Here is a 13,929-nt window from a genome sequence, read left to right as displayed (position 1 = left end):
AATGGGGATTTAATCCCTGCACTCAGAGGCAGAGGCAAAGGGATTTATTCCCGTCATTTGGAGGCAGAGGAAGGCGAATTTAATCCCAGCACAAGGAATCAGATGCAGGGGGATATAATACCATCACTTGGAGGCAGAGGCTAGACGGTTTAATCCAAGTACAGGGAGCCTGAGGCATGTGTATTTAATTCCAGCACCCAGGAGGCAGATGTAGGGGAATTTAAACCCAACACTGAGAGGCAAAGGCTGGAGGATTTAGTCCCAGCAGTCGGAGGCATAATGAGGTGGATTTAATTCCAGCATTCAGAGGGGGAACCTGGATGATTTAATTCTGGCACTCAAAGGCAGAAACTGGGGGATTTAATTCTACCACTTGGGCGGTTAATGCAGGGGGATTTAACACCTTCACTGGGAGGGACACTCAGAGGCTTTAAATTCCAGCACTGGAGAAGCAGAGGCAGAGAGATTTAATCCCAAAATGTGATACTGAGGTAGTGGGATTTAATTCCACCACTCAGGGTGCAGAGGCAGGGGGTTACAATTCCAGCAGTTGGCAGGCTGATGCAGAGGAACTTAATCCCAGCACTGGGCTTCAGAGTTGGTGTGATTTAATCATAGGTATGGGAAGCATTGGCGGTGGTATTTAATCCCAGCATTCAAAGTCAAATGCTGATACTATAAAATGCAGAAAAACATAGGTGGAGAAACTCACAAAGGCCAAGCATGTGTATCTCACAGACATATGCCCTCTCTTCCTACAGAATTAGAGACCTGAGGCTCTTGACATGAGGGGAACAGATCCTCAGGTAGGCCAAAGAAGCACCACCATGGTTTGTAATGAATAGTGTGTGTTCTGAGGGAGGTACCCATCCCCAAATATCCAGGAGGTTCACAGCCTGCCCCTTCCATCCATCCATGGAGGTATATGCAGGGCTATTGTGTTAATTACTATCACAAGAGTCCTAAGATTAATGAGTTCTTAGGGTGAATGGAGGGTCCTTTAGTCAGATAAGTCCTCTGAGTATGGTCAGGAATCAGATAAGGAATTCATGGGAGGAATTAGAGTACTTCTCCCCTGCTAGGAACCTCCATATTCTGTGTGGTAGTAATGGTTCATGCCCCCATGTACTCCCATGCTATGAGGCTGTAGCTGAAATAGTATTAAAGGATGTTTGTTACAGGACATGGCTTACATATTTCTACAAGGAAGGTAAAGTCATGTCTGAGGAAAACACATACAACAGAGCATATCACAGCAAGACAACTGTCAAGGGGAAGTGGAGAGAGGTTCATGATTTCCAAGAACTTGCTTGAAGATTCTCACTGGAAATTGAGAGGGCCCCCACAAGTCTCAGGAGCTAGAAGGCATGAGTGCCAGCCTGCTGCATTCACCCAAGCCGACCAGAGGCAGTAATGATAGGCTGTATCCCTAGACTTAATCTGCTTCTTCCTTAGGGAACAGGTAGTTGAGAACAGAAGGCCAGTAGGTTCCTAACATCGGTGCTCTCCTGGAAACATGCAGAGGCTAACTTAGATAAATAAACAAAGGGTGGATTCTCCTGGATGAAAGTGCTCTTAATTTCATTCTCCTCTTGGCAGGTGTCTGTGTCTCCAGCATCCTGCCCACACATCTTGTTGTCGTCCCTAGCCAGGTCATCATGCCTCGTGGTCAGAAGAGTAAGCGCCATGCCAGGAAGAAAAGCCACAAGGCCCGAGGTGACGCTCAGGCTAGTGGAGGTGTTCAGGAAATAGCAGAGGAATCAGGAGGGGCAGCAGAAAAGTCGTCTGCAGCCTCCCAGGCCCAGCCTGGGGCTGAGTCTTCCAGCACTCCCGAGGCTCCTCAGAATGCAACACCATCTGCCTCAAGCACTCTGAGTATTTCTTCCTTGGAATCACATGAGAGTTCCTGTGAGGGAAGTGAAGAATTCAAGGAAAAGGAATGCCCTGTTGAGGACAAGCCCTGCACCATCCTTCCTCACCAAGAAATGGTAGCAAGAAAGGTAATGGTGCTCTTACAGCACTTGCTCCACAACTTCAATCTGAAGAAGCTTACTACTAAGGAAGACATGCTGAAGCTTATCACCAAGAAGTATGAATACGACTTCCCTGAGATCTTCAGGAAAGCCTCTCTGAAGCTGGAAGATGCCTTTGAGGTGGAAGTGAGGGAAGTCAACTACAGTGAGCCCTCATACAACCTCATCAGCAAGCTGAAGCTCCCCAACAATGGGAGGATTCGTGCTGGCAGAGGCTTTCCCAAGACTGCTTTCGTGATGTGTGTCCTAGGTATCATCCTCATTAGGGGCAATTGTGCCAGTGAAGAAGATGTCTGGAAAACCCTGAAGAAGCAGCGAATCTATCCAGGGAAGAAGCACTGCATCTTTGGTGAGCCCCAGAAGCTCATGACCCATTATTTAGTGAAGCTGAAGTACCTGGAGTACAGGCAGGTGGCAGGCAGTGATCCCCCACGCTATGAGTTCCTGTGGGGTCCCCAAGCCTATGCTGAAACAAGCAAGATCAAAGTCCTGGAATATTTGGCCAAGATAAACCAAACAACACCTAGTGCCATCTCTGCCATTCATGAGGAGGCTTTGAAAGATTACCAAGGACAAACAGAAGCCAGAGATGAAGATGACTCTGATGCCACTGACCAAACGAGTGAAGATTCCTCAGTAAAATTACCAGCAAATTCCACTGTCCCTGTTGACCCTTAAAGTTTTCCTGTCATTGAGATAAGGACATAAAGCATGACAAAGTAGGTTTGCTTGAAAATATGAAATAATCTTAGAGTTAGTAGGTCAGTACACTGGGAAGAGCAGGGGATTAGAACATAGTTAAATCTAGTCTCCTTTAATTGCATTCATTTTGTGGTTTGGTAAAATTAAATGCAATAAATGGAATTAAATATTCCCCCTGGCTTGTAAAAAAAGTCAATAAAAGTCAAATGTTTATGAATTAGACTTTGTGTTTCTTTACTGATATTGAACATATCCACATCAAATATATTATCTTTAGTAGTCCAAGTGAAAGTATTAGAATGGTAATATAATATTCCAGCCTCCAATTTTAGAAATTTTTAGCCAATATCTGCACTTTTTCCAGAAAAAAATTGGGTTTACTGTCTTTGACTTAAGGTAAAGTAGAAAAGGAATAAGGACAATGGTGTTTCTTCTTTTTTTTGTGAGTAAGCAGATGATTGTCCTATTTAATTACTGCTTGCTCTTTTCTTAAAATACATACAGTCTGTTTTTGTGGTGAAGTAGAACTCTTCTTCATCACATTCCCCTACTGGGAATGGGGGACAATACCCCTTGAAGGCAGAAGGCAGGACACAGGGGGTTCTGGACAAAGCAAGAATAAACAGACAACTTGCACTGGAAGAGGAAGGGGGAATGAGGTCTAAGTTGATGGTGACAAGTACCCTCTTAGTGATGGAAACCCAGATAAATAAAGGCGAAATCTGTAAACTAAAAGCTTCAAGTGTTGTCCCTGCTTTCTGTTAGCCATTTCTAGGAGACAACTATGCCACATGACCACAGGCAAGGTAGGACCACTACAAACAGTCCAATGGCAGCAAGGAGAGAAGAGTTCAGGTATGCTTTGTCATGGCAGGTCTCAAGCTTCCTTTGTTCTTACACAGCAGGTACTTGTGCTGAGGTATTCCTTCCTGATTACAGTAGCTTTTTTTATACTCACTGATGTACTGTGTTTTCCTGTTTTTTACATATTCCTGTGTATTATACCCCTGTATCTCTCTCAAACACACAAACACACCAAAGAAAAAATGAAGTACCAAATATGAATTTTGGAAAAGAACCATGAACACTGGGTCCATAACAAAGTTTAAATGTCTCAATTTTATGATAAATAACCAACACAATTCTCAAGTTTCAGAGCTTGAGAGATGGGTTGGCGGTTAAGAGCACTGACTGTTTTTCTTCAGAAGCCCTGGATTCAATGTGTAACACCCACAAGGTAGTTCACAACCTTCTGTAACTCCAGTTCCAGGAGATCTGAGGCCTCTAGTAGCACCACACACAGAAAGGTGGTGAACATACATATATACAAGCATGCACACACACATACACATACAAACACACAAAACCACACACATACACAATGTATATATATACATACATACATATACATATACATACATACATATATACATATGTACTGTTGATACATCTAGCATGTGGCATTCCACTCTACCCAAATTAAAGCTTACCTATTGGTGTTTTATGCATTAATTTTTCTTCACTAACTTTTTTTAAAATTTTGATACCTTATTATTGACATCCCTCTATTTACATTTGTTTTTGGAGACAAGGTTTCTCTGTGTGGTTTTGGTGCCTGTCCTGGATCTCACTCTGTAGACCAGGCTGGCCTAGAACTCAATGAGATCTGCCATGCTCTGCATTCTGAGTGCTGGAATTAAAGGCATGCGCCACAGCCACAAGAGGACATTCATGCATTTTTATATCATTCCATTAATTGTAGAAGTTCATGTAGATAATCTGAAGGTGGTGGGATAGATCTGATAATTGGAAGTTTTGTAAGTACAAAAATAAATAAAATGTGAAGTATAAATATTTCCCCATCCCAGTATCCTTAAAATGGAGATGTTTTTGTAAGCCCAAAGAGTACAATATACATTCCATTGGCCTTTTTCATACAATAAATTCTGATCATGGTTTTCCTTCCTTCAATTATTCCCAAATCTTCCTCATCTACTCACCTACCCATCTCCACCCCCCCCCTCTCTCTCTCTCTCTCTCTCTCTCTCTCTCTCTCTCTCTCTCTCTGTGTCTTTCACTTTCTTTAGAAAAAAATAAACCAACAACACAAAAATTGAAGTAAAAAAAAAACACAAGAAATACACTCCACCTTCAATAACACAAAATTGTATCCCAGATGATTAAAAAACAGATTTTATGCTCAAAATAGTGGATTGGATCCAATGCCTGAGTGAAAATTATATGAACATAAATGAAGGTTTTGTCTAATAAAGGGGGAAACTGGTAAGAATATAAACATCCTTTTGTAAGGTTTAACTTAAACAGATCCAGATCTGCAACACACCCAGCTTAGTCTCTTTCCTGTACTCATGCAATACCTTGAAATCTTGAGTCTGCATCATAAAGAGAAGGAATATGAATGTTCTCTTCAAGTGACTTCCTATCCTAAGTCCTCTTCCTGATCTTGATCTTTACCTTCTTCCAACACTCCGAAGACACACCTCTGCTTTCCCCTGTGATTGAAGGGGGTACAAGTCAGGAATATTTAGAGATATGACATGTACCGTGAAATGTAAAAGAGTGGAGAGCCATGGCATAGGTCGGGATAATTGGAGACAGGGAAAACCAATTGTGCAGAGACTTCCTTTCTCCATGCTGAAACCTGTAGTTTGAAGAGAGTTAGCTCGGAGAGGGTGACTTTTGGAAGGAGGCTTTCAGAAGGCACGACGCCCAGGCAGGTGGAGTTGCAGAAGCCATCAGCGCTGCAAGTAGTCCAGGGACACTCTTCTAGGAGACTGAGAAAGTGCACCCCCACGCCAGAGGGGGCGCCAGAGAGGGGAGGCTTCCAGCAGCGTCTCTCCCGGGTTCTCCCCTCAGCCAGGGAGTGATTTCCTTCTCCAGAGTTCGAGAGCGGGAGGAGGTGCGAGGTGTGCCATTCCAGGCCGCCCACTCAGCAGGACCTGGAAACTCAAGCCCCAGTGTGCTGGTTCAAGGTGAGGAGGGCGAGAAGCAGCCATCTCAGAGTCCAGTGACCCTGCTCTTGAACCCACGCCCTTTGGTCTCGGGTTCTGTCCTTCAGACTTCCATTCCCACTGAAAGACCCCCCGGCACCCCTATAGTAATGCTATGTTTGCAAGGCTTATAAGGGAACAAAAGACAGTTCCAGGAAATAGAATGGCCCCACCGCAGCCCAGATAGCCGATAGATAAGCAGGATGTCAGGGGCAGACTGCCTGGCGTCAGTGCGGGAGGGCCAGAGCAGCTGGAATTCTAGATAGGGGTTGAGCCAACACACATATCTGGTTACCAAGGGAAAAACCCACAAACCGCCCTGAGCCTGAGTTCATGCCCCATTTGATTTATGCTCATATATTCGTGCCTCACTTTGACAGAGCTTTGTCCAATTAGAACCCTTTGACTATTCGCGCCTCACTTTGAATTGTCCAATCAGAGCTTTGTCCAATTAGAACCCTTTGACTATTCGCGCCTCACTTTGACAGAGCTTTGTCCAATTAGAACCCTTTGACTATTCGCGCCTCACTTGAATTGTCCAATCAGAGCTTTGTAACCATTCGCGCCTTGTTTAAATTATCCAATCAGAACCCTTTGACTAATGCTTTCCCGCGCTTCTTGCTATAAAAACCCATCTTACCAACCCAGAGGCGCGCAAGTTTTCTGAGAGACTTGGTTGCCCCAGGTACCTGTGTTTAAATAAACCTCGTGCTGTTGCATCTGATCCGTGGTCGCTGCATGCTCCTTGAGCCGGGGGTCTCTCCTGAGGGGAGACCTCTCCGGGGGTCTTTCATTTGGCGAGCCAGCCAGGAGGCAGAGACCCTCTACTCACGGACCACCAACCCACCATCAGGAGGTAAGCCGGCCGGCCTCGGTATTTATGTTTAAGCTCGAGCCGTCCTGTGTCCGTTTTGTCGCTGTGCTGTCTGTTTCTATGTTTGAGCTCTGTTCCTGCGCAGCGTCCGGAGGGACCAGGAAAGGGTGGGCAAGGTCTGCCGTGAGGCTGGGCCGCCTGATTGTAGTGCCGGGAGAGGAGGCAGGCAGACTTGCCGTGAGGCCGGGCCGCCTGAGTCCCGCACTAGGGTATCTCCCCTAGTGTTCTGTATCGGGGTGAGGCTGAAGGGGCTGACGAGCCCGGACTTCGCTCACCAACCCTGTAAGATGTTCCATGGGAGTCTGAAGTCCCCTTTGGGGCACGGTTTTTCGGGGCCTCCCAGGTATCCGAGGGATACGTGGTGTTGGCAGGGGACGGGGGGCGCAAACCCTCCCAATCCCCGACTGAGTTCTTGCTTTCGGTTTTGCGCCGAAGCCGCGCAGCGCGATTTGTTGTAACGTCTGTCTGTTTTTTGTCTGTTTCTTGTTTGCTGCCTAATTCTTCTTTATCTAGACACCAGAATGGGACAAACCGTCGCTACGCCCCTGAGCCTCACTCTCGACCGCTGGTCGGACGTAAAAGGCCGTGGCAACAATGAAGGAGTCATCATCAAAAAGAATAAATGGACTACTCTCTGCGAGGCCGAATGGGTTATGATGGGTGTCGGCTGGCCCCGAGAGGGCTCCTTTAACCTCTCTTTGATTTCACAGGTTGAAGGGAAGATTTTTGCCCCCAAACCCCACGGGCACCCGGACCAGGTCCCCTACATAGCCATCTGGAGATCCCTGGTAGAAAACCCATTTCCATGGGTCAAGCCCTTCCTCCTAGGTCCCTCCACAACCCCTTTGGATTCTCCCCCGCCCTCCGCACCTCTTGCGATTTCTTCCTCCTCTTTATACCCTATACTTCCCCGCAAAGAGGCTCTCAAGCCTTCTGTCCTCCCCTCCGACCTAGACTCTCCCCTCATTGACCTCCTAACAGCTGAGCCGCCGCCTTATCGCGCGGCACCGGCCGCGCCAGCCGCGGGACCGGAAACAGGGATGACGGCCATCGGAGGGGCAGCAGCCCCTGAGAAGATGGCAACTGGCGGGGACACAGGGGGGACCCCGGCTCCCTCACCCATCGCCGGTCGCCTTCGGGCCCGCCGGGATGACATCCCCCTGGAATCCAAGGCCTTTCCCCTCAGAGAAGGGCCCGGCCGCCATCTCCAGTACTGGCCATTCTCGGCCTCTGTTCTCTATAACTGGAAACAATTTAACCCCCCCGTTTTCCAAAGATCCCGTGGCATTAACCAACTTGATTGAGTCTATCCTAGTGACCCATCGGCCAACCTGGGATGACTGCCAACAGCTTTTGCAGACCCTCCTGACTGTGGAGGAGAAGCAGCGGGTGTTCCTGGAAGCACGGAAGCTGGTCCCCGGCGAAGATGGGAGACCTACCCAGCTCCCCAATCTCATTGACATAGCCTTTCCCCTCACGCGCCCGAATTGGGATTATACCACCGATGAAGGTAGGGGACACCTACGTCTCTATCGCCAGTTGCTTTTAGCGGGTCTCCATGCCGCTGCTAGGCGGCCCACTAATTTGGCCCAGGTAAGAAGCACTATCCAGGGAAGGGAGGAGACGCCTGCCGCACTCTTAGAAAGGCTAAAAGAGGCTTATAGAATGTACACCCCCTATGATCCAGAGGACCCAGGGCAGGTGCCAGGAGTTATCCTGTCATTTATCTACCAGTCGAGCCCAGATATCAGGACTAAGTTACAGAGGTTAGAAGGACTGTCGACACTGAATCTTTCGGATCTGCTGAAGGAGGCAGAGAAAGTATTTAACAAGAGGGAAACCCCGGAGGAAAGGGAGGAGAGGATGTGGCAGAAGCAGGATGAGAGGGACAAGAGACGACACAAGGAGATCAAGACACTGGCCGCCGTAGTGTTGCAGGGTCAGGACAGAGAGGGAGTTAGGATGGGAGAACGAAGGCGACCCCCCTTGGAAAAGGACCAGTGTGCATACTGCAAGGGAAAAGGACATTGGGCTCGGGAATGCCCACAGAGACCACAGGGACCCCGACGACCCAGACCCAAGGCTGTGGACCTCCTTAATCTGGAAGACTAGGGGGGTCCAGGCCAGGAGCCCCCCACCTGAGCCTCGGATAACCCTCAAGATCGGGGGGCAACCCATAACCTTCCTAGTTGATACGGGGGCCCAACATTCGGTCCTGACCCATACTGAGGGCCCCCTCAGTGACCGTTCCGCCTTGGTCCAGGGGGCCACCGGTAGTAGGAGATACCGGTGGACGACTGAAAGAAAAGTCCAGTTGGCGTCGGGGCAAGTAACCCATTCTTTCCTACATATACCCGACTGCCCTCACCCGTTGCTGGGCCGGGACTTACTGACCAAATTAAAAGCACAGATTTACTTTGATGAAAGAGGACCCACGGTCACGGGGCCTGGGGGAACCCCTTTACAAGTCCTCGCCCTAAATCTGGAAGAAGAATACTGCCTTTTCGAGCCTGAGCCCCCTGAAGAACCACCGGGTGAGATGCAGGACTGGCTAGACAGGTTTCCACAGGTATGGGCAGAAACAGGAGGCTTGGGGCTTGCGCACGACCAGCCGCCCCTCGTCATTTCATTGAAGGCCTCCGCAGCCCCAATCTCAATCAGACAGTACCCCATGTCTCGGGAAGCGCAGGAGGGGATTAAACCCCACATCCGGCGGCTAATAGACCAGGGAGTGCTCAAACCCTGCAGATCTCCCTGGAATACTCCCCTCTTACCCGTCAAGAAACCAGGCACGGGGGAATTCAGACCGGTCCAGGACTTAAGGGAGGTCAATAAGCGGGTAGAAGACATACACCCCACAGTACCTAACCCCTACAACCTCCTCAGCACCCTCCCACCGACCCATACTTGGTATACAGTGCTGGATCTAAAAGATGCTTTCTTTTGCTTGAGACTGCATCCTCAGAGCCAGCTACTGTTTGCTTTTGAATGGAGGGACCCAGAAATCGGGCTTTCAGGACAGCTGACCTGGACCCGGCTCCCTCAAGGGTTCAAGAATAGCCCAACACTCTTTGATGAGGCCCTCCATGCAGATCTAGCCGGATTCCGGGTAGAGCACCCAACCTTGACTCTGCTCCAGTACGTAGATGACCTCCTCTTGGCCGCCAGGAGCCGGACCGAATGCTTGGAAGGAACTCAGGCTCTGCTGACCAGGCTTGGGGAGAAGGGCTACAGGGCCTCAGTCAAAAAGGCCCAGATATGCCAAAACAAAGTTATCTATTTGGGCTACACCCTGGAGGGAGGGCGAAGATGGCTGACTGAGGCCAGAAAAGAGGCAATTGTCTCAATCCCCCCTTCCAAGGGCCCTCGGCAAGTCCGAGAATTTTTGGGCACGGCCGGCTACTGCCGCCTCTGGATTCCTGGGTTTGCTGAACTGGCTGCCCCCCTGTATCCTCTCACTAAGCCGGGAATTATGTTCCGATGGGAGGAAGAACATCAACAGGCCTTCCAACAAATTAAGAGAGCATTGCTCGAGTCACCAGCCCTGGGCCTACCAGATCTAACTAAGCCCTTCGAACTATTCGTGGATGAGAACTCAGGTTTTGCCAAAGGGGTATTAGTGCAAAAACTTGGGCCCTGGAGGAGGCCGGTGGCCTATCTATCCAAGAAATTGGACCCGGTAGCCACTGGATGGCCCCCTTGCTTACGCATGGTGGCCGCTATTGCAGTCCTGCTCAAGGATGCGGGTAAACTGACTCTGGGTCAGCCAATGACTGTGCTATCCTCCCATGCGGTGGAAGCCCTAGTCTGGCAGCCCCCAGACAGATGGCTCTCCAACTCCAGAATGACTCATTATCAGGCCTTGCTGCTAGATACCGACCGAGTGACTTTCGGCCCCACAGTCTCCCTCAATCCGGCCACCCTACTACCCCTGCCTGCCTCCTCGGGGGAGCATGATTGCCTCCAGATCCTGGCGGAAGCGCACGGTACCCGTCCAGACCTGACCGATCAACCATTAAAGGACTCAGACTATGTCTGGTTCATGGACGGGAGCAGCTTCCTCGAGGAAGGGACGAGAAGAGCAGGAGCAGCTGTCACCACTGAGTCAGAGGTGGTCTGGGCCTCGCCGTTGCCGGCTGGAACATCGGCCCAGAGAGCGGAGCTGATCGCACTCGCCCAGGCCCTCCGGATGGCAGAAGGTAAGAGACTCACAGTCTATACTGACAGCAGATATGCCTTCGCCACTGCTCATATGCATGGAGAAATCTACAGACGAAGGGGCCTCCTGACTTCAGAAGGTAAAGGAATCAAGAATAAAAAGGAGATTCTGGATCTCCTACAAGCACTATTCCTCCCACGGCAGCTCAGTATAATGCACTGTCCAGGGCATCAAAAGGGGAACACAGCAGTGGCTCGGGGAAACAGGCTGGCTGACCTAACCGCCCGAGCCGCAGCCTCCCAACCACCCAAGGAAGGGCAGCTGATGCTCCTGCAGGGTCACCCGCCGCCTGGCAGAGGCCCTATGCCCTACAGCCCTGAGGACCATGAGCTAGCAAAGAAAATGGGGGCGGAATGGGACTCTGAGAAGCAGGCTTATACAAAAGAAGACAAACTAGTCATGCCTACTTCCCATACCCAATACATGCTCAAGTTCCTTCATGCACTGACCCATCTAGGCAAGGGCAAAATGAAGGCCCTACTGGCCGACGAGACTTCTGGGGCTATACTACTGAACCAGGACCAAATACTCCAGCAAGTGACCTCTAGCTGTCCAGCATGCACCCAAGTGAACCCCGGAAAGGCCCACTTAGGCAAGGGAACCCGCCTAAGGGGCCATCGCCCTGGGACTCATTGGGAAATAGATTTCACAGAGGTAAAGCCCAGACTCTATGGCTACCGTTACCTCCTGGTTTTTGTGGACACCTTTTCTGGATGGATGGAAGCATTCCCCACCAAGAAGGAAACAGCCAACGTCATGGCCAAAAAGCTGTTGGAGGACATTTTTCCCAGATATGGGATGCCCCAGATAATGGGGTCCGATAATGGGCCTGCCTTCGTCTCCCAGGTAAGTCAGAGGGTGGCCAGATTGCTGGGGATTGATTGGAAGCTTCATTGTGCATACCGGCCCCAGAGCTCAGGACAGGTAGAACGAGCTAATAGAACCATTAAGGAGACTTTGACCAAATTAACGCTTGCAACTGGCTCTAGAGACTGGGTGCTCCTACTCCCTTTAGCCCTTTACCGGGCCCGGAATACCCCCGGACCCTATGGTTTGACTCCCTTTGAAATTATATATGGGGCCCCCCCACCTATTGTGAATTTCCTTCATCCTGACATTTCGTCCTTCGCTACCAGCCCTACCTTAGAGGCACACCTCCAGGCCCTCCAGCTGGTACAGAAGGAAGTTTGGAAACCTCTGGCAGCAGCCTACCGAGAGCAACTGGACCACCCAATAGTCCCTCATCCCTTCCAGATCGGGGACTCCGTCTGGGTTCGGCGACACCAGACCAAGAATTTGGAACCACGGTGGAAGGGACCATACACCGTCCTGCTGACCACACCAACCGCTCTCAAGGTCGACGGGATTGCTGCCTGGGTCCACGCCTCCCACGTGAAGGCTGCTAAGGAGATTGACCCGACCAGCGCCAAGGAGTCCACATGGAAGGTACAGCGCACTCAAAATCCACTGAAGATAAGACTCTCTCGTGCCTGATTCTCCTCCTTACTCTTACCCCTCTCCCAACCCTGGGGTCAGGGTCCCCTCACCAGGTTAAAAGGCTCATTTGGCAAGTTATATCCCAAACCGGGGAGACAATATGGTCAACCACAGCTAACCATGCCCCCCACACCTGGTGGCCCCCCCCTAACTCCCGATATTAGCCAGCTGGTAGCGTGCCTGGACGCTTGGGACATTGCTCATTTGAGTCACTCTGACTTCCCGGTTCGCACGGCCCGGTCAATCAGACCTGGGGGAGGACGAGGCCATCTCCCACAGAGGGGACCTGGATGCATCAATGCAGACACCCGTTGTTCCTTGTCCACTTATGACTTTTATGTCTGTCCCCGTGATGGCCGCAACCGGAATGAGGCCCGTAGATGTGGGGGATATGAGGAATTCTTCTGCAAACAATGGGGATGAGAGACCACCGGCGGGGCCTATTGGAAGCCCAGCTCTAGTTGGGACCTGATAACGGTGTCTAAAAATTATTCCAGCCCCAACAAATGTACAGTCAGCACTGAGGGAACTGTCCCCTTACCCATTGTTATCTCTTTCACTGAAAAGGGCAAGGAGGACAGAGGATGGCAGTCTGGGCATACTTGGGGACTCAGGTTTTATATGACAGGGTTTAACAAAGGCCTGACCTTCAAAATTCAGCTCAAGGCAGAAACCACCCCCCTGTCAGTTGGTCCCAACTCGGTCCTCTCAGATCAGAAACCCCCGTCCCAGACAGGACAGGGTAAGCAACTCCCCACTCCCACTACGTCACCCAATATGAATGTTCCCAACAGAACTGCAGCCCCAACAACTGCGGCCCCCGCCAGGACCCGCCTAGGAACAGGGGATCGACTCCTTGGTCTACTGCAAGGAGCCTATTCCACCCTAAATGCCACCCAGCCTAACCGAACTCAGGAATGTTGGCTATGTTTACTTTCCCTCCCTCCCTATTATGAAGGGGTAGCAGTACAGGGCCCGCACTCCCAGCTGGACACCCCCCACCCCCCCGCTCGATGCCTGAGAGAGACCCAACATAAGCTGACTCTGTCAGAAGTATCTGGACAGGGATTATGCCTGGGGAATCCTCCCCCATCCCATCGTGGCCTCTGTAATACTATTGTGACCTCGGGAACCGGATATTCCATTAGTCCTAATGGAACTTACTGGGCATGCGACACGGGACTCACCCACTGTGCATCCTGGTCATTACTACAAGGCAATGAGTCCAGCTTTTGTGTATTAATAGAACTGTTTCCCAGGATAACCTATCATGAGCCTGAAGACATTTATGCTCAATTTGAGATGGGACCCGCCCGAACCAAGAGGGAACCTGTGTCCCTGACCTTAGCCCTTATGTTAGGAGGTCTCACTATGGGGGGAGTTGCGGCTGGGATAGGAACAGGAGCAACTGCCCTAGTTGAAACTCAACACATCCAACAGCTCCAAGCCGCCATGAACCAGGATATACAGGCTCTGGAGGAATCTATAAGTGCCTTAGAAAAGTCCCTAACCTCTCTCTGAGGTAGTACTCCAGAATCGTAGGGGACTGGACATCCTGTTTCTACAGGAGGGGGGACTATGTGCCGCTCTAAA

General features: G+C 50.2%; 2 protein-coding genes across 2 annotated transcripts; both read left to right on the top strand.

Annotated features, from left to right (window-relative positions):
- The first annotated feature begins 1,658 nt into the window (after positions 1 to 1,658).
- LOC118574702 (melanoma-associated antigen B3-like) lies at positions 1,659 to 2,711 on the top strand. The gene has a single exon (XM_036175621.1). It carries the CDS (start codon positions 1,659 to 1,661, stop codon positions 2,709 to 2,711), a length of 1,053 nt encoding a protein of 350 aa, XP_036031514.1.
- Positions 2,712 to 2,744: 33 nt separating this feature from the next.
- Positions 2,745 to 12,315, top strand: LOC118574701 (the record flags this gene model as incomplete). Its single annotated transcript, XM_036175620.1, is given in 7 exon segments — positions 2,745 to 2,752; positions 5,613 to 5,728; positions 7,134 to 7,280; positions 7,449 to 7,879; positions 7,881 to 8,387; positions 8,782 to 11,070; positions 11,455 to 12,315. Coding segments are annotated over 7 exon segments (4,359 nt in total), but the record flags the coding sequence as incomplete, so codon positions are not given.
- Positions 12,316 to 13,929: the final 1,614 nt, after the last annotated feature.

Source organism: Onychomys torridus, chromosome X (assembly GCF_903995425.1).
Source record: "Onychomys torridus chromosome X, mOncTor1.1, whole genome shotgun sequence".
Taxonomy (NCBI): domain Eukaryota; kingdom Metazoa; phylum Chordata; class Mammalia; order Rodentia; family Cricetidae; genus Onychomys; species Onychomys torridus.
This window is presented reverse-complemented; position numbering and strand designations above follow the sequence as displayed.